This window comes from Coregonus lavaretus, assembly GCF_964263955.1.
Source record: "Coregonus lavaretus genome assembly, chromosome: 14".
NCBI classification, from domain to species: Eukaryota; Metazoa; Chordata; class Actinopteri; order Salmoniformes; family Salmonidae; genus Coregonus; species Coregonus lavaretus.
The window spans coordinates 27,869,526-27,889,560 of NC_140001.1; the positions used below are offsets into that span (position 1 = coordinate 27,869,526).

At 42.9% G+C, this 20,035-nt stretch overlaps 1 protein-coding gene across 1 annotated transcript in view; it reads left to right on the top strand.

Annotated features, from left to right (window-relative positions):
- LOC311141329 (huntingtin-interacting protein 1-related protein-like) overlaps window positions 1-18,945 on the top strand; it is a 40,225-nt gene extending 21,280 nt beyond the window's left edge. Inside the window, exons 8-32 of the mRNA XM_084176626.1 lie at window positions 555-695; window positions 4,217-4,274; window positions 4,650-4,725; window positions 4,848-5,015; window positions 5,157-5,212; window positions 5,732-5,804; window positions 7,956-8,139; window positions 8,246-8,334; window positions 8,499-8,615; window positions 8,728-8,829; window positions 9,621-9,815; window positions 10,092-10,239; window positions 10,455-10,541; window positions 10,697-10,804; window positions 10,960-11,096; window positions 11,177-11,287; window positions 11,429-11,487; window positions 11,568-11,598; window positions 11,756-11,818; window positions 11,942-12,042; window positions 12,169-12,274; window positions 16,779-16,902; window positions 17,011-17,072; window positions 17,182-17,409; window positions 17,548-18,945. Of these exons, the coding sequence (XP_084032752.1) occupies window positions 555-695; window positions 4,217-4,274; window positions 4,650-4,725; window positions 4,848-5,015; window positions 5,157-5,212; window positions 5,732-5,804; window positions 7,956-8,139; window positions 8,246-8,334; window positions 8,499-8,615; window positions 8,728-8,829; window positions 9,621-9,815; window positions 10,092-10,239; window positions 10,455-10,541; window positions 10,697-10,804; window positions 10,960-11,096; window positions 11,177-11,287; window positions 11,429-11,487; window positions 11,568-11,598; window positions 11,756-11,818; window positions 11,942-12,042; window positions 12,169-12,274; window positions 16,779-16,902; window positions 17,011-17,072; window positions 17,182-17,409; window positions 17,548-17,556 (2,633 nt within the window). The 3' untranslated portion in view covers window positions 17,557-18,945. The remainder of the gene's footprint in view (window positions 1-554; window positions 696-4,216; window positions 4,275-4,649; window positions 4,726-4,847; window positions 5,016-5,156; window positions 5,213-5,731; window positions 5,805-7,955; window positions 8,140-8,245; window positions 8,335-8,498; window positions 8,616-8,727; window positions 8,830-9,620; window positions 9,816-10,091; window positions 10,240-10,454; window positions 10,542-10,696; window positions 10,805-10,959; window positions 11,097-11,176; window positions 11,288-11,428; window positions 11,488-11,567; window positions 11,599-11,755; window positions 11,819-11,941; window positions 12,043-12,168; window positions 12,275-16,778; window positions 16,903-17,010; window positions 17,073-17,181; window positions 17,410-17,547) is intronic.
- Window positions 18,946-20,035: the final 1,090 nt, after the last annotated feature.

Consider the following 20,035-nt stretch of genomic DNA (forward strand, 5'->3'; position numbering starts at 1 on the left):
AAGGGATGTTTACCTTGTGTAAATTAAACACATTTCTAAACCACCTGTTTAATATGATTAGGGCCCTCATATGTCATTTCACCAAATCCATATGAATAGGTTCTAAATGTTTGCAATTAGAGGACATTCATTGTGTTTCTTCTGATTGGCAGTAATGGCATCATGCCCTGTAGGATGTTGTCACAGCCTGTCATCCTGAACAACCATAAACAAACCCTGCAACTGTAAACAACCCTGCCTGCCTGCCTGACTTACTAACTGGGCATCTTGCATCTTGTACTCGGGAAACATGGGAGCTCCTAACTGCCTTCTTCTTTCTACCCACACTAGTGCTAGATCTGCTGAGAACTGTTTTCCACCCACTCATAGTGGGTGATTCATGAATGTGTGAGCCATTGTCTCAGTGTTGTATTTCTGAACCAGTGACAGAGAAAGGTGTTTCACCCAGGCAAGCTATCGATACCAAATCCTGCCAATTGAGGCCATGTGTTTCTTTATTGTGTGGATGTGTTATGTTCGTTTTTTCTACATTGGTGTGTTTCTGTGATCTGCAGTGATCCGGCAGCTCAACACGTCCATTGCCATCTCTACCACAACGTCAGGCCAGTGTCGTCTGTCCCCCCTCATCCAGGTCATCCAGGACTGCAGTCACCTCTACCACTTCACCGTCAAGCTGCTTTTCAAGCTGCATGCCTGTACGTTGGACCTCTTATGCATCTTTAAAGTGGAACTGACAGCATTTTAGCAACATTTAAATCTTATTAAAATCTGTTGATAATCACCCCCAGGAAGAATAACACCTTTTTTAGTTTTTTTTTTTACATTTTTTGACAAGCGAGCACTTAGATATGGTCATTTTCACGTTTTCATAAATTCATAGAATGTTTGGGAATGTCGTATTGTAAGGCATTATTGACAATTCTATAGCAATATAGAGTGGGAAAGTGGCTGTGCGTTTGGACAATTAATAGACACTGCAGTAAATAAAACCAAATAAAAACATCTGTCCTGTCCAGGACCCGAGTCTAAGCAGACCAGTGCGCCATAGCAAATCCGAGCTACAGTAGGCCTATATGCAAATAATCAATTTGCCACACAGGCCTGCCATAATTCACTTTGACCTGGACCTTGTGTTTACAGGCAGTAGCAACAGCATGACATTAGATCATTAGAACGCATTTGCCAAAAGCCATAAAATACACCTGAATGGATTTCTGCAAATATGTAAATACCACGGGAGTCCTCTGACATTTGGGAACATCACAATCCTATCGATGAAACAACCATGCAAAGGTAGGCTCTCTCTCCCTCAGTTGCCCATGCACATCAAAAACAACTAGATCAACAACTAATGCTAGCCAGAGTGAGATGAGCTAAAATCTAATGAGGGAACATTAGATAAACTCTCAAACTTTTTCATCTAGTTGGCTGTCAAAATTGCACTGATAAACGCTGGGGAACAGTAGCTTGCTCGTCCTTCTGCAGCTTGCCTGCCAATGCATTCTTGTCCCAACCAGGGGTGAAAGTACATTACATTTCTTACCCGTACCGGACACCCAACTGCGCGCACGCATTTTTTTTTAATACTACAAAATGTACAGGTAGCCTACTCTGCTGACACACGGATCAATAAAAACAATTTCTGATCCATATAATTGGCCTACGAAAAGGGGAGACACAAATACAATATGACGGCCATCTAACCTGGAGGAGGAAATTATTGTCCAAAAACAAACAAAAGTGGCTATGACCCAATGATAAAGACAGTGAATATGCACACTCACCGGGGAAATGGCCGATGTTCTCCGCTTGTGCCAATAAGAAAGGCTACTGTTAGCTCAATGAAGTAAAGCATTTTGGTATCTAAAATACAGACTGGAGTCATCTCATTGTCATCTCTTTACAGCAATAGCCATTTGCTTTCCGAACAGTTTTTCCGCGATTTGTATTTTTAAATATTGCGATATGCCTGGCTGGGTCTCTCTGCTTTACACTGACAGTCGCAACAAAACAAACATCTGTTTAGTATTTGCAGCGCGTGCCGCCAAATTGCGGGCCCTTCCGACAGTAGGCTATGCGATTTAAAACAATCCACAGCTTTAAAAAAAAGAATATTTAATTATCCTCTGTGGCCAAATCATGCTTTCTGGTGTAGTAGCCTATTTTGAATGATTTTATTTATGTATAGACAGGAAGGAGTAAGCTAATTAGGCTATATAATTTTGGCAATTTAATTAAATTAAATTTACTTTAGAGAAAGCTTAAATACCCTTAGCCTTATGGACATGCCGTCTATACCTTTTTAATGTGGCATAAACACAACCAGTCATGATGTTTTCATCTGATTGTCAAACAATCACTTAACAAAGGCACTCCTGTAGGCTACCTGCGCACATTTGTCCACTCACAAAATAATTTCAGCATCCAAACCCCAACAGTGCACTGTGCACCTGAAATTTGATGAATGGAAAGAGACATCTGTTACAAAACACCTACGTGCATTGTAATGACATTCTGCGATTGTCATTAGGCCATGTCATTAGGCCTTGTCATTAGGCCTTGTCATTAGGCCTTGTCATTAGGCCTTGTCATTAGGCCTTGTCATTAGGCCTACACTTGTAGCCTGAATTGGTGTGTCCACTGTTGTCCACGCGCGCCTCGGGTCTCGGCCACTCATCTCCGCCTTGACAAAATGTACAGTGCCTTGCAAAAGTATTCATCCCCCTTGGCATTTTTCCTATTTTGTTGCATTACAACCTGTCATTTAAATGGATTTATATTTGGATTTCATGTAATGGACATACACAAAATAGTCCAAATTGGTGAAGTGAAATAAAAAAAATAACTTGTTAAAAAAAATTCTAAAGAATAAATAACGGAAAAGTGGTGCGTGCATATGTATTCACCCCCTTTGCTATGAAGCCCCTAAATAAGATCTGGTGCAACCAATTACCTTCAGAAGTCACATAATTAGTTAAATAAAGTCCACCTGTGTGCAAGTGTCACATGATCTGTCACATGATCTCAGTGTATATATACACCTGTTCTGAAAGGCCCCAGAGTCTGCAACACCACTAAGCAAGGGGCACCACCAAGCAAGCGGCACCATGAAGACCAAGGAGCTCTCCAAACAGGTCAGGGACAAAGTTGTGGAGAAGTACAGATCAGGGTTGGGTTATAAAAATATATCTGAAACTTTGAACATCCCACCGAGCACCATTAAATCCATTATTAAAAAATGGAAAGAATATGGCACCACAACAAACCTGCCGAGAGAGGGCCGCCCACCAAAACTCACAGACCAGGCAAGGAGGGCATTAATCAGAGAGGCAACAAAGAGACCAAAGATAACCCTGAAGGAGCTGCAAAGCTCCACAGCGGAGATTGGAGTATCTGTCCATAGGACCACTTTAAGCCGTACACTCCACAGAGCTGGGCTTTACAGGAATAGGCTTTGTCGTGCCCTCTTCACGACTGTCTTGGTGTGTTTGGACACCAAGGAACTTTAGCTCTCAACCTGTTCCACTACAGCCCCGTCGATGAGTATAGCTGTAGCCAACAAAAAAAAGTTGGCCACTCCTTCAGTGACATGAAGTCCTCCCAGCAGCTAGCTAGCTAACGTTAGGCTGCATGTCTTTAGCTTGCTAAATAAATTAACTGAAACAGTGCATCCCGATTGGGTGGCGGCAGCAAACAATGTACCAGGCCAGCTCTGATTTCACAACTGATATCAATATTTTCTGGTGGGACTACCAAGAAATGTATTGGTGAATTATTATATTAATCATGCATTTAACTGCATCCATCTATTCTGACAAAAATGCCTCACTGTGCATCATGGTATTTTGAGTCAAATATAACCTATTTTTACAATCTCTTTTATTAAGTTGGTTTTGAAGCATAGACTGGGAATTTGATATTTTTGACTGATATTATGATTGTCTGTTTGTTTCATATCGGCAAAGTAGTTAAAATGCCTGTCAGTTCCACTTTAACTTAACTGCTTGATTATATTTTTCAACATGTACTGTAACATCAATGAGAGGAAAATAACTGGAGATCACAAATCAGTATGTTTGTTGTGATATCATGCAAATTATGCTTAATAGTAGTTTAGTATTTCTACTTGCTGCAAACTATGCTTTGGTGACTTGATTACAAAAAACTTATTTCAAAGTCTTTTTAGTGACTGTCTCTTGCATGTCCTGGATTTCAGGTCTCCCAGCAGACACCTTGCAAGGACACCGTGATCGTTTTCATGACCAGTTCCACAGGTAAGTCACCCAGGGCCTCAGGCTGTTATTAAATGAGGGCGTTAGGGAAGAAAAGGAGGGAGGGAGGGAGCCTCGGAAAGTGAAAAAGGGTTGAATCTGAACAGTGGACCAGGTGACATGTTAATGTTATCGACCTGCACAACGATCAGCCCAGAAAGATGGCAGAGAGGAAGCTTGATGTGTTAGTGCCTCTGGATAGTGGGTACCTTGGAATACTAAGATGACCAACTAATTTCTCTTCAGATCAATGAAGTGTATTCTATTGCATTCTGTCCTATACACATATATGAAACAATACAGTTTAGAAAATGTTATATTCTTGTTTTGGAGGCATCATTCAGATCAGTGGTTGAAATATTGTGCCTTGCCTTACAGCCTCAAGACCTTCTTCAACAAAGCCAGAGACATGTTGTACTTCAAGAGACTCATCCAGATCCCCAAGCTGCCAGAAGTGAGAGCATAGACAGACATAGTAGGGGAAAGATACTGTATTGGGACGCAACCACACTTCCTAGATAATGTATCCATCTGTGTTTACAGTCCTCTGTCTTATTTGTGTGTGTTCATCCCCAGTCCCCTCCTAACTTCCTGCACGCGGCCTCCCTGGCCAAGCATGCGAGGCCGGTGGTGGTCATCCCAGACGAGGATGAGCCCGAGCAGCAGGATGATGACGACGATGATGACCCTGAACCGCTTATCAATGTCAGCGATGTCACCATGCCCAGCATGATGGTGCCACAGGTACGACTCATGGGTCACAAGGTCATGATCTCCGAGGTTACAGCTATGGCCCCTTGGATATGCATGTCTTAATAATAAAGGTATCACTAATTTGGGCTATAGATTGTATAAACATTAATGCGTCTTTGACTTTTCTTTTAGCGGTTTGACATTTTTGATCAGACCTTCGGACCCGCCAATGGTGGTTTTGATGACAGGTTAGTCATTGTCATTTTTTTAGCATTTGTTGTGCTTGAAAATAAATGGTATGTAAACTGAGGTGCGTTCAACAAGGGAAATGGTTAGCTAACATATTTGTTTTGTGTTAGCCGCGACCATTCGCTAACGTTAGCGGAAGTCTGAGAAAGTAGTGTGTGGCGAACGTAAGTGTCTGTTTCGGGTCTTAACTGCCACTACAGATAATAATGTGGCCATGTAGGCTTTCCATTACATGTAGTAGGAATAGCAAAGTAATTTGCAGTTTGATTATTGCCACCAAAATCCACGGTAATCCTTACAAAAAGTAGCTGTTTGATGTTTCACCGTAACATTTTGGAAAGTTCATTCAAATTATTCATCTGAAATTGTTACTAAGTAACATGTTTGCTGCAAACAGAACCCTTGTAGAACTCCCCTGGTGATTTTTTTTAAAACAGACATATGTTCGGGTATTTTCTTGTGAGTGTGCCAGTGTGTATGTATGCTAACGGTTAGTGACTATGTCTTCTGGTCTACAGGAATATCCAAATTGAGAACCTCCAGCAGGACTTGGAGTTATTGAGGGCAGATCTGGAAAGGGTCAAGGGAGAGGTTAGTAGACATGAGTTTTAACTCTTTTAAAAATATTTTACAGTTGCTGTACACATTTGTTGATTAAATGCTTGTCATAACTAGTCGCAATAATAAATTACCTGACGAAGAGCCATGTTGGATCGAAACATTGTCAATAAAGGTGGTAAATTGGGAGCATATTCAGTCTTTAGCCCAGCACCTATGTTTTTTTAAGGATGTGCGTATGACCACAAACATTTCTATTGTTCCTCTTTGTAATAATACTACACTGAACAAAAATATAAAAGCAACATGTGAATTGTTGGTCCAATGTTTCATGAGCTGAAATAAAATATCCCAGAAATGTTCCATATGCATAAAAAGCTTATTTTTATCAGATGTTATGCACAAATTGTTTACATCCCTGTTAGTGAGCATTTCTCCTTTGCCAAGATAATTCATCCACCTGACAGGTGTGGCAAATCAAGAAACGGATTAAACGGCATGATCATTACACAGGTGCACCTTGTGCTGGGGACAATAAAAGGCCACAAATGTGCCGTTTTGTCACAAAACACAATGCCACAGATGTCTCAAGTTTTGCGGGAGCGTACAACTGGCATGCTGACTGCATGAATGTCCGCCAGAGCTGCTGCCAGAGAATTTAATGTTCATTTCTCTACCATAAGCCACGTCCAACGTTATTTTAGAGAATTTGGCAGTGCGTCAGACCACGTGTAACCACGTCAGCCCATGACGTCCACATCTGGCTTCTTCACCTGCGGGATCGTCTGAGACCAGCCACCCGGGCAGCTGATGAAACTGTGGGTTTGCACATCCGAAGATGTGCTCTTCACGGATTAATCCTGGTTTCAACTGTACCGGGCAGATGGCAGACAGCGTGTATGGTGTTGTGTGGGCCAGATGGCAGAGAGCGTATGGGGTCGTGCGTGCCAGCGGTTTGCTGATGTCAACATTGTTCAGAGTGCACCATGGTGGCGGCGGGGTTGTGGTATGGGCAGGCGTAAGCTACGGACAACGAACACAATTGCGTTTTAATCGATGGCAATTTTGAATGCGCAGATATACCGTGACGAGCTCTTGAGGCCCATTGTCATGCCATTAATCCACCGCCATCACCTCATGTTTCAGCATGATAATGCACGGCCCCATGTTGCAAGGATCTGTACACAATTCCTGGAAGCTGAAGATGTCCCAGTTGTTCCATGGCCTGCATACTCACCAGATATGTCACCCATTGAGCATGTTTGGGATGCTCTGGATCGACGTGTACGACAGCGTGTTCCAGTTCCCGACAATATCCAGCAACTTTGCACAGCCATTGAAGAGGAGTGGGACAACATTCGAGAGGCCACAATCAACAGCCTGATCAACTCTATGCGAAGGAGATGTCGCGCTGCTTGAGGCAAATGGTGGTCACACCAGATACTGACTGGTTTTCTAAACCACACCCCTACTTTTTTTTTTTTTAAGGTATCTGTGACCAACAGATGCATATCTGTATTCCCAGTTATTTGAAATCCATAGATTAGGGCCTAATGAATTTATTTAAATTGACTGATTTCCTTATGAACTGTAACTCAGTAAAATCGTTTAAATTGTTGCATGTTGCGTTTATATTTTTGTTCAGTATATTTAAATGTTAATTATGCTTGTTAACAATGTATAACAAAGTTGTGACAGTGGTGGACATTGTTTATGTGTAAAGGGGAAAGGAATTTATGTAATGTGTTAGGTGGATGCAAAGACTGACCTTGACATGTGGAATGTGGCAGCTAGTCTCAGAATGGGAAATTATGTCTGTCTGTGGTCAGAGAAGGCCAGAAGGTGTGCCTGGGGGAGATATACATTTACCGTTGACCCTTGTTTCTGCACATGGCTGGCTCCTTATGTTGCCTGTTTCACTACTCAGCATTTGTATATTTTTAGGTTACAGTAGTTAACTATGATGCTATTACTTTTAATTGTGATATTGAATCAATCCATCCTAACCCAACATTGAAACATTTCAGAATTTTTTTGTACCACTCAACACTCTTGTTTCCCCTATCTGAGGCTCTCATCCACTAGTGCCATGTGATGGTGTCCTGTGGTGGTACTTGATAATCTATCCAGGGGAGGTTTACTATGGTGACTGACTGTCTGCTTGCCTGCTCCCTCCTCCTGCAGGCCCAGCGCTACGTCACGCAGCTCAAGTCCCAGATTAACAGTCTTGAGGCGGAGCTGGAGGAGCAACGGGTGCAGAAACAGCACGCCCTGGTGGAGAATGAACAGCTGCGCATGGAGCTGGAGGCCACGCGGCGCCGCAACGCTGAACATGAGAGCGTGCAGGCCACCTTCGGAGAGGCAGAGAGTAAGAGGCCACTCACTAAGTCTGGCATACACGTTCAGTCACACTGTCTTGAACACGCATACTGACATCTCTCTTTCTTGTCTCTGACCCCCTCTGTACTGTCCAGCAAGAGCCCAGGCCACAGAGCAGCGCTACACCAAGCTGAAGGAGAAGCACACTGAGCTGGTGTCCAGCCATGCTGAACTGCTCAGGAAGGTACAGAACCTCACTTACCTCTGTTGTCATTCTGTGGTTTTCTCTTTGGTTGATTGGGTACATAAGTGCATAAGTAACGACTTGTAGACTCACCTGAGCACTATTTGTCTGTCTAATGTTAATAGTATGTTTGACAAAGTGTGCATGTGATATTTTGCTGGCAGAGTGCAGACACAGTGAAGATGCTGTCGGCAACACAGCAGACCCAGGAAGAGGTGGTGAGGACCAAGCAGCAGCTTGCTTTCGAGGTGGAGCGCATCAAACTGGACGCTGACATGAAGGTTACTGTTATTCTGAGTATTGGCAATAGTGATCCAGTACCGTTAATGTTATATTTCAGTACTGTATTAGCCATTTATCAAAATGACTGAATATTATTTCTTATTGTTTTAGCTTGAGGAGCAGAAGTTTGAGATGAAGAAGCTTAAAAGGGATTTTGAGGAGAAGAGGGCTGAGGTGGAACATGTCAAAGGCACTCTGCAGCACAACGAGAAGGTGTGTGTGCTGATGTAGTAAATATTGAATAAAGAAAGTGGATTCCCTCGCCTATGTAATGGCATAGGTGACTCATCTGATTCACCCTCATACAAAATAATTGCCCCACTTTCCTCTCATGTAAATCATAATTAGCTGAAAAGCCCATAGGAACCTGCACTGTGTGTGAGTGAGGAAATGAGTGTAATAACATATGAAAGTCTCACAAACATCAGAAAAGGCTTTTCCTCACAAAAGTTAATGTACCTATTGTTATGTGATCTCCCTCTTTCTGTCTCTTCTCTCCATCACTCCCTCTCTCCTCCCTCTCTCTCCTCCCTCAATCACTCCCTCTCTCCTCTCTCCATCACTCCCTCTCTCCTCCCTCCACGCTCCCTCTCTCCTCCCTCCCTCGCTCTCCTCCCTCCACGCTCCCTCTCCTCCCTCCCTCGCTCTCCTCCCTCATCACTCCCTCTCTCCTCTCTCCATCACTCCCTCTCTCCTCCCTCCACGCTCCCTCTCTCCTCCCTCCCTCGCTCTCCTCCCTCCACGCTCCCTCTCTCCTCCCTCATCACTCCCTCTCTCCTCCCTCGCTCTCCACGCTCCCTCTCTCCTCCCTCGCTCTCCTCCCTCCATCACTCCCTCTCTCCTCCCTCGCTCTCCTCCATCACTCCCTCTCCTCCCTCGCTCTCCTCCCTCCATCACTCCCTCTCTTCTCCCTCGCTCTCCTCCCTCCATCATTCCCTCTCTCCTCCCTCGCTCTCCTCCCTCCATAATTCCCTCTCTCCTCCCTCCATCACCCTCTCTCCCAGGTGGGGGAACAGCTGACCAGCTCCATGTTGGCGCTGCAGGCGGAGAAAGAGCGCCTGATGCGCTCTGCGAGTGAGAAGGAGGTCGAGCTGTCATTCCTGAGCCAGGCTGCACAGCTGCAGCAGTCTACTCTGCAGCAGGAGAGAGAGCGGAGCACCAGGGAGATGGGAGAGCTGCAGGGCAAGCTGCAGGAGAAGGTAAGTCAGGACAGCACAGAGCAGTGACTAGTTCAGTCCGCTACGTTGTCATGTCTATATCATTTGCTGATAGCTGAAGAGAAAATAGACATGTAAAAGCTCCACCGCTGGTCAAATCCCCCGTTACTCAGACTGTGCATTGCAAAGTGACAGGTTTTCTTGAGTCAGTTAACTATTTGGCTGTCTGTGCACAATATAAGATAAACCATTAGTATGTCTGTGCCATCTATTTTTCCCTGTGACTGTGTATGACTGTATCTCGTTGCATCTTTGCAGTCTAGACGTGAGGTGCAGTTGCAGCAGAAGCTGCTGGATGAGCAGTTCTCCCTGCTGCAGGGAACGGTCTCTGAGGCTGAGAGCATCATCCAGGACGCTGTGGCCAAGCTGGACGACCCCCTGCACATCCGCTGCACCAGCTCCCCAGGTTAAAATAAGTGAACAGGCTCACAGAGAGGGTGCTTAGGGATCCTTAGCTAGTAGTGGTGTTCATGTCACTTAAAATAGAAAGTGAGAGATCCATTCAGTTATCTCAGTTTATATCTACTCATCCAGTATATTTACTCATCATTCCATTGATTATTTTTGGATCTAGAAAAATAATGCATTTCAAACTTTTCCTTTGTCTCTCCACCACCACAGATTACCTGGTCAGTCGGGCAGAGGCCACTTTGGGCTCCATTGATAAATTGAAAAAAGGTCACTCATACTACCTGACGAACATGGGAGGTGAGTTGCTCATTACTCGGTACTCAGTGTTTTTGATATACTGTAGTAGTCTTTGAGCAACCACAGTGATAGTCATGAGTGACAGAGCTGGGCTGTGTTGGAATTGGCAGTGATACCTTCTCTCTCTCCTCTGTGGTCGTGTTTCTGTTTTCTAGATGCTGGTGGGCTGCTGAGGGCCCTGACCCACTTCTCCCACCTGGCTGCTGACACCATAATCAACGGGAGTGCCACAGCACACTTGGCTCCCACCGACCACTCTGACCGTAAGAACATTCTTCTCTTGAAATAGAATGGATTACTGTTTGAAACAGAAATCTTGTTCTATCTTACTGGGATTTTACTGGATGAGATATTGAATCCATTTGGTATGTGATTACAGTGTCACAGAGTGTGTATCTTGCACTTTTGCACTCTGCAGGTCTGACAGAGAATTGCAGGGGCTGTGCCACTCAGAGTCTGCAGTTCCTGAAGGATCTCAAGTCCAAGGCCTCCCTTCAGAGGGCAGACCCGGCCTCCATTCGCATAGTGGTCCAAAAGATCCTGAGGCTGGGGGAGGTGAGGGGCTACTGGGCAGTCTTCTCCATTTCTCTCTTCTTTTCCTACTTCTTAATCTCATCTCCTCTTCCAATGTTTAGGAGCTGCGACCTAAAGGCATGGATGTGCGACAGGATGAGTTGGGAGATCTGGTGGACAAGGAGATGGCAACCACGTCAGCAGCCATTGAGGAGGCAGTGCGCAGAATCGATGTGAGGATTACAACCATATAGACTCTAGAGCACCGTACTGTAGCGAGGCATGCCACATAAAGCTCAACCCTATGTTTTACTATGTGGGTAAGTAATTCTGTATCTAGACATCTCTCATTTGCCATCTTTCTGTATCTAAAGGAAATGATGAACCAGGCCCGAATGGACACCTCGGGGGTCAAACTCGAGGTCAATGAGAGGTCAGTAGTAGATGTGTGACTTACACTGTTTATGCATTCCTCCCCTTTAACTCACCATGATATTACTCCTTGTTTCATAGAATCCTCTACAGCTGCACAGACCTGATGAAGGTAAAATGACTGGCCTTGTACTTAATGTTTCGATTGACTTACACAAAAGGTCTGATCGACATCCTAATAATGCAGCATTTATTTATAGATTGTTTTATTTAATTTTTTTGCATTCCCTCCTATACCCTCCTTTCCTCTATCCCACTCTGTCTATCAGGCCATCCACCTGCTGGTCCTGACATCCACCGACCTACAGAAGGAGATTGTTGAGGGCGGAAGGGTGAGTCTTGACATATAGAATTATTAAATTTAATGTTGGAAAATGTTGTACTGTAAATCCATCCTATCATTAGCTGAAAGATGAACGTCCTGACCACTGCTGGACTTGATGTTCTCTCTCTAGGGTGCAGCCACTATTAAGGAATTCTACGCCAGGAACTCCCGTTGGACTGAGGGACTCATCTCTGCCTCCAAAGCTGTGGGATGGGGAGCCACACAGATGGTGTAAGTGCATTATCATGAGGGTCGTCTCAGCTTGTTATCCTAGTGTGGTTATTGTGTGTGATACAGAAATGTCACATGTTAGAGGATGGGGATGATGATGTGATGTTTGCTTGGTTTCTCCCACAGTGACTCTGCTGATAAGGTGGTGCTGCACACTGGCAAATATGAGGAGCTCATCGTCTGCTCCCACGAGATCGCTGCCAGCACGGCACAGCTGGTCGCATCCTCAAAGGTGAGAAACAACACTCAGTGCTCCCTTTCCCCTTACCAATCTCTGTTTATTTTCCTCTATCCCTCATACAGTGGGGGAAAAAAGTATTTAGTCAGCCACCAATTGTGCAAGTTCTCCCACTTAAAAAGATGAGAGAGGCCTGTAATTTTCATCATAGGTACACGTCAACTATGACAGACAAAATGAGAACAAAAAATCCAGAAAATCATATTGTAGGATTTTTAATGAATTTATTTGCAAATTATGGTGGAAAATAAGTATTTGGTCAATAACAAAAGTTTCTCAATACTTTGTTATATACCCTTTGTTGGCAATGACACAGGTCAAACGTTTTCTGTAAGTCTTCACAAGGTTTTCACACACTGTTGCTGGTATTTTGGCCCATTCCTCCATGCAGATCTCCTCTAGAGCAGTGATGTTTTGGGGCTGTCACTGGGCAACACGGACTTTCAACTCCCTCCAAAGATTTTCTATGGGGTTGAGATCTGGAGACTGGCTAGGCCACTCCAGGACCTTGAAATGCTTCTTACGAAGCCACTCCTTCGTTGCCCGGGCGGTGTGTTTGGGATCATTGTCATGCTGAAAGACCCAGCCACGTTTCATCTTCAAAGCCCTTGCTGATGGAAGGAGGTTTTCACTCAAAATCTCACGATACATGGCCCCATTCATTCTTTCCTTTACACGGATCAGTCGTCCTGGTCCCTTTGCAGAAAAACAGCCCCAAAGCATGATGTTTCCACCCCCATGCTTCACAGTAGGTATGGTGTTCTTTGGATGCAACTCAGCATTCTTTGTCCTCCAAACACGACGAGTTGAGTTTTTACCAAAAAGTTATATTTTGGTTTCATCTGACCATATGACATTCTCCCAATCATCTTCTGGATCATCCAAATGCACTCTAGCAAACTTCAGACGGGCCTGGACATGTACTGGCTTAAGCAGGGGGACACGTCTGGCACTGCAGGATTTGAGTCCATGGCGGCGTAGTGTGTTACTGATGGTAGGCTTTGTTACTTTGGTCCCAGCTCTCTGCAGGTCATTCACTAGGTCCCCCTGTGTGGTTATGGGATTTTTGCTCACCGTTCTTGTGATCATTTTGACCCCACGGGGTGAGATCTTGCGTGGAGCCCCAGATCGAGGGAGATTATCAGTGGTCTTGTATGTCTTCCATTTCCTAATAATTGCTCCCACAGTTGATTTCTTCAAACCAAGCTGCTTACCTATTGCAGATTCAGTCTTCCCAGCCTGGTGCAGGTCTACAATTTTGTTTCTGGTGTCCTTTGACAGCTCTTTGGTCTTGGCCATAGTGGAGTTTGGAGTGTGACTGTTTGAGGTTGTGGACAGGTGTCTTTTATACTGATCACAAGTTCAAACAGGTGCCATTAATACAGGTAACGAGTGGAGGACAGAGGAGCCTCTTAAAGAAGAAGTTACAGGTCTGTGAGAGCCAGAAATCTTGCTTGTTTGTAGGTGACCAAATACTTATTTTCCACCATAATTTGCAAATAAATTCATAAAAAATCCTACAATGTGATTTTCTGGAGAAAAAAAATCTCAATTTGTCTGTCATAGTTGACGTGTACCTATGATGAAAATTACAGGCCTCTCTCATATTTTTAAGTGGGAGAACTTGCACAATTGGTGGCTGACTAAATACTTTTTTTCCCTCAGGGTTCCATTTTAGCTCCTGTGTTGTTGTTAATTTTTATTAATGACTTGGAAAATGGGCTGCAACCAGACAAGTTCCATCAGTATGCAGATGACACGGTCATCTATTAAAAAGATCCTTCTCTGGTTCATGCTGTTGAAGAGTTCCAGACTGCCTTTCAGTCACTGCAGACCTCCCTATATGGTCTCAAACTGGTCTTGAATGCACAAGAAACGAAATTCATGACCTTTGCCAGAGCTCGCTCTCAGCTAGAGAAGGTTAGCATTTTCACATCTGGAGGCACATCCATTGAAAAAGTGTAATCCTACAAATACCTAGGTATATGGTTGGACGACAAACTGTCCTTCAAAATTCATATGCATTATCTTGTGAGGAAGATGAAACTGAAATTGGTTTTTCATTTACGTAATAAGGCTTGCTTCCCATTCGAGGCTAGAAAGAAGCTTGTTCAAGCCACTTTTCTTTCTGTAATTGTTTATGGTGAATTTTTGTATATATGCATGCAGCATCTTCTGTGTTACAGAGACTTGACCCTGTTTATAATGCATCTTTACGCTTTGTTACAAATGCTAAGTCACTCACCCACCATTGCACCTTGTACCAAATGGTGGGATGGACCTCGCGTAATATGCGCAGACAGCTACATTGGTTCATTTACAAAGCCATTCTGGGTAAACTCCCTCTCTACATCTGTAGCCTACCAACCTTTACCACTAACAGTTAACAGGCGCAATCTACTAGGTGGTTGCTACTTAATGCACCAGAGGCATAGAATAGTCTACAATCAATGCGTCACCTAGATGTATTAGTGTCCCTCAATGAGTTTAAAACTCTGATGCAAGACTCTGTTCAGGAGGAGTGTAAATGTTTCCTGTAGGATGGCTCGTGTTGTTGTTGTGCTTATTGTATTTTATTTTTATTTTGTAATGTTGTATTGACTGCCAGGTCTCCCTTGCAAAAGAGTCTGTCTCAGTGGGCTTTTCCTGGTTAAATAATAAGAACAATATACAGTACCAGTCAAAAGTTTGGACACACCTACTCATTCAAGTTTTTTATTTTATTGTATTTTTTACTATTTTTTACATTGTAGAATAATATTGAAGACATCAAAACTATGAAATAACACATGGAATCATGTAGTAACCAAAAAGGTGTTAAACAAATCAAAATATATTTTATATTTGAGATTCAGAAAATAGCCACCCTTTGCCTTGATGACAGCTTTGCACACTCTTGGCATTCTCTCAACCAGCTTCATGAGGTAGTCACCTGGAATGCATTTCAATTAACAGGTGTGCCTTGTTAAAAGTTAATTTGTGGAATTTCTTTCCTTCTTAATGTGTTTGACCCAATCAGTTGTGTTTTGACAAGGTAGAGGGGGGAATACAGAAGATAGCCCTATTTCGTAAAAGACCAAGTCCATATTATGGCAAGAACAGCTCAAATAAGCAAAGAGAAACGACAGTCCATCATTACTTTAAGACATGAAGGTCAGTCAATATGGGAAAGTTCAAGAACTTTGAACGTTTCTTCAAATGCAGTCGCAAAAACCATCAAGCGCTACGATGAAACTGCCTCTCATGAGGACCGCCACAGGAATGGAAGACCCAGAGTTACCTCTGCTGCAGAGGATAAGTTCATTAGAGTTACCAGCCTCAGAAATTGCAGCCCAAATAAATGCTTCACAGAGTTCAAGTCACAGACACATCTCAACATCAACTGTTCGGAGGGGACTGTGTGAATCCGGCCTTCATGGTCGAATTGCTGCAAAGAAACCACTACTAAAGGACACCAATAAGAAGAAGAGACCTGCTTGGGCCAAGAAACACGAGCAATGGACATTAGACAGGTGGAAATGTGTCCTTTGGTCTGGAGTCCAAATGTGAGATTTTTGGTTCCAACCGCTGTGTCTTTGTGAGACGCGGTGTGGGTGAACGGATGATCTCCGCGTGTGTAGTTCCCACCGTAAAGCATGAAGGAGGAGGTGTTATGGTATGGGGGTGCTTTGCTGGTGACAGTGTCTGTGATTTTATTTTTTATTATCTATTTTACCAAGAAGGAGAGTGATAGACTGCTGCATCAGATGACCTGGCCTCCACAATCCCCCGACCTCAACCCAATTGAGATGGTTTGGGATGAGTCGGACGGCAGAGTGAAGGAAAAGCAACCAACAAGTGCTCAGCATATGTGGGAACTCCTTCAAGACTGTTGGAAAAGCATTCCAGGTGAAGCTGGTTGAGAGAATGCCAAGAGTGCAAAGCTGTCGTCAAGGCAAAGGGTGGCTATTTGAAGAATCTCAAATATAAAATATATTTTGATTTGTTTAACACTTTTTTGGTTACTACATGATTCCATATGTGTTATTTCATAGTTTTGATGTCTTCACTATTATTCTACAATGTAGAAAATAGTAAAAATAAAGAAGAACCCTTGAATGAGTAGGAGTGTCCAACCGTTTTACTGGTACTGTATATCAAAGCACAATAATGTTATATTTAGTTTCGTAGAAATTGTTTACCTTCTGTAAGTTTAAGAAATATTGCCTTGTAATTCTGTTACCAAAAACACACATCTTTAAGATATTTTCTAATTTCTCTCCCTCATGAGGAAGGAGGATAATTAAAGTTCACATAAGTAACAAGTAATGGTAGACCTACCAATTAGTTAGTAGTTTTGATGTCTTCACTATTATTCTACAATGTAAAAAATAGTAAAAATAAAGAAAAACCCTTGAATGAGTAGGTGTGTCCAAACTTTTGACTGGTACTGTATATATTCAAATTGTGTCCCTATCACTATTTTTCTCACCCTCCCTCTCTCCTTCTCTGTGTTTAGGTAAAAGCAGACCGCAACAGTACGAAACTGTCAGCTCTCCAGCAGGCTTCTCGCCATGTGAACGAGATGGCAGCCAACGTGGTGGCCTCCACCAAGACGGGCCAGGAGCACCTGGAGGACAAGGGTTAGTGTGTGTTTGTGTGTGTCCAACCAAACAGAAGATGTGAATACCCTCAGGCCGTTATGAGTCATATGGCTGTGTTTGATGTTTGTCTTTCTCTTACTTCTGCAGATACCATGGACTTCTCTGGAATGTCTCTCATCAAACTAAAAATGGAGGAAATTGAGTCACAGGTGAGTCCCAGGGCCTGTGTATGTTTTTGTGTGTCTGTCTGTTTGAGCCTGTCTCTATACATGTGTTTCTGTGTGGTTGTAACCCTCCTCTACTGTATGTATGTCTCAGGTGAAGGTGTTGGAGCTGGAGAATCAGCTGGGTAATGAGCGTCTGCGTCTGGGAGAGCTCAGGAAGAAGCACTATGATATAGCAGGTGTTCCAGCAGCAGACCTCTCAGAGGGCAACGGCCTGGCCCCCTCACCTGCCGCTGTTGCACCCTCCTCACCCAAACCCTCCAAGCCTATCATGATGAAACCTGCCTTGGCTCAGAAACCCAACTTACCACCTAAAAACATGGTAAGAGACATAATGGCTGGATTTGTGTTCATGTTTAGGGTAGTACTTACTGAAAAAACTGCCACATGAAAAATGCTGTGCTAACTCTAATGCTGCATCATTAAAAGTCAATTATTGTTTCAAATATGTGTGTTTCAGTTCAGGTAAACTGCTGCAAGCTAGATAAGGACATCTCCATGGTGGATGATCGGGTTGATCTGAGACAGACAGCCATCATATGAAGTGAACACAGGGTCCTTTTGAGCTGCCTTCAACCGGACAATCCGCTGTTCCAAACCCAACCTTGCCTCTCTCCCGCTTTCTTTTGCCAAACTGGAACTTGTGCTCCCCTCTTCTTCAGCCTGATTTTATCTCTCGGTGCTTACTGCCTGTGGAGGAGACACGCTCTATCCTTCTTTTATAGATAAACCATAATGTGCCACCAAGGCGGTATTCTTTGTTTTTGTGGACCATAATGGTATCAAGAACTGAAAGGGAAAATGTTTTATGAAATTATGCAAATCGTTTTTTAATGCAACAATGCCATTTTGTGTCTGATCTTTTTACTTTAAGCTACTTTTAAAAGACTGTTGTGCATATCATTGTATTAGTATGGACAGGATCACTTTAACATCATAAAATGACAGCAAAGTATTGAATTAGGCCATATCTGGGACAGCCTCTTGGTGCACATTGTTTGGGAGCCTTTTTGTGGAGTGCGTCCCTGTATTTTTTGTTATTTTTCTATGTTGGTTGCTGTGTGAGAAAGGAGGGAGACATTGGCACACAGATCATGCAGAAAATGACTTTTTCACACATTGAGTCCCTATTAGATGCCTCAGCATTAGTTCCAGGGTGTCATTCCCGCTACTTCCCTAGCTTGACCCTATATGTAAGTGGGACTGTAATCTCGTGCTCACCCCTTTCCATATAACTACATGCATGATCATCAGTAAAACCAGGGGGTGAGAATGTTTAGAGAAAGATCTCCCAACCCTGTTTAGGTTACAGCATTTGATTATAGATTTGACCAATTACCCCCAGTTCCAAGAACCGCTCTATCAGTAGCCATACACATGGACAAAAGTACAATTTATGTATTTGTATTTATATACAATAGGAAATTCACTCAATAGGGACTTAATCTGCACATCACAAATTATTCTTTGCCCCCTAGACACTGAATGTCTCTCACACTGGGTATGTAAAACTGGCTAAGTAATCACAGGACATTGGTTAAAAATGTTGTCACACAAAGGGAATCTCTGTACTTGACAATTAAACATTTTCACCTTTAAAAGGGACTTTTCTGCTACTTTCCCAGGCTGAAAAGGGACTGGGGATATAATGTGAGTGGGTGATGGCACAAGGGGTCTGTACAGTATATACAGTATGTGGAACTCTTCTTTTGCTTCAAGGAGCTTAAAATGCTTACTTTTCTGTTCTCTGTATTAAACATGTATTTTATATATTCAAATCTAGTAATATATTTTAGTAAAGATTGCTGTTACAGTGGTTCCTCCTTATACATGTCAAATAAACAAATGTTAATAGGTGTATGTTTGTGCCTCTATATTTTGGACACAATAGTTATCATGAGCAGGTTTTTTTTTTAAACCCTTTACACTTGTAGTAATTGACCTGTATGGATAGGGCAAAATTGAAATGTTTCTTACAGAAGAAATATGAAAAGTATGTCACTTTACCCCTACCTACATGTACATATTACCTCAACTAACCTGTACCCCTGCACATTGACTCGGTACCGGTACCCCCTGTATATAGCCTCCTTATTGTTACTTTTTATTTTCTTAACTGCATTGTTGGTTAAGGGCTTGTAAGTAAGTATTACACGGTAAGGTCTACACCTGTTGTATTCTGCTCATGTGACAAATACAATTGTATTTGGTAGCAATTGAAAGGGAACATTTTGGAGAAAATAGGAAAATGATTAGTCCAAAGGTGAGGCCACAACAGTTCACCTGACACAAGACTGAATCCAAACATTACACTGTTGATTTTGTGCATTTTACATTTACTGTACTTTTCGCCGCATTTGTTGATAACGAAATCGGAAAATACTCTGGATACATTCAGTAACATGATAAGAATATTGCTGGAAAGTGTGGGGTAGGTGCAACATGAGACAAAATATTACAAGGGTTTGAGTGAGTGGACTAACTGGTGTCTCCAAGTGGCCATACACCTCTCCAAAGTGTGCACAGTTCCTAAGTAATTTCAATGCACTTTTATGACTGAAAGAAGAGTCTTCAACATTAGCTAGGTTTCCATCCAATTTGCGACAGATTTTCATGCGAATATTCAAAAAATATATATTTTGCGCATTTTCCCACCAGATGTTTCAATCAAATTGACTTTTTGTGGATAAACATTTAATGTCTCCATCAGCCAAGTCGTGACTTTTTTCATGCCTCAGGTAATTCATCCTCATGAAATGGTTGGATGGAAACATGGTTTATAAGGTGCTTTTTTTAGCTCTCCTAGCTGTGCCTTTGAGGAACTGGAGCAAGCACACTTGTTTTGTTTGGAACACAACCCTGCATCCCCACCATCGTACAATTACTGATGTAATTAATTTGTAAGCCAGCTGCCAACATGACTAGCTAAATTATAAAATACGATATAA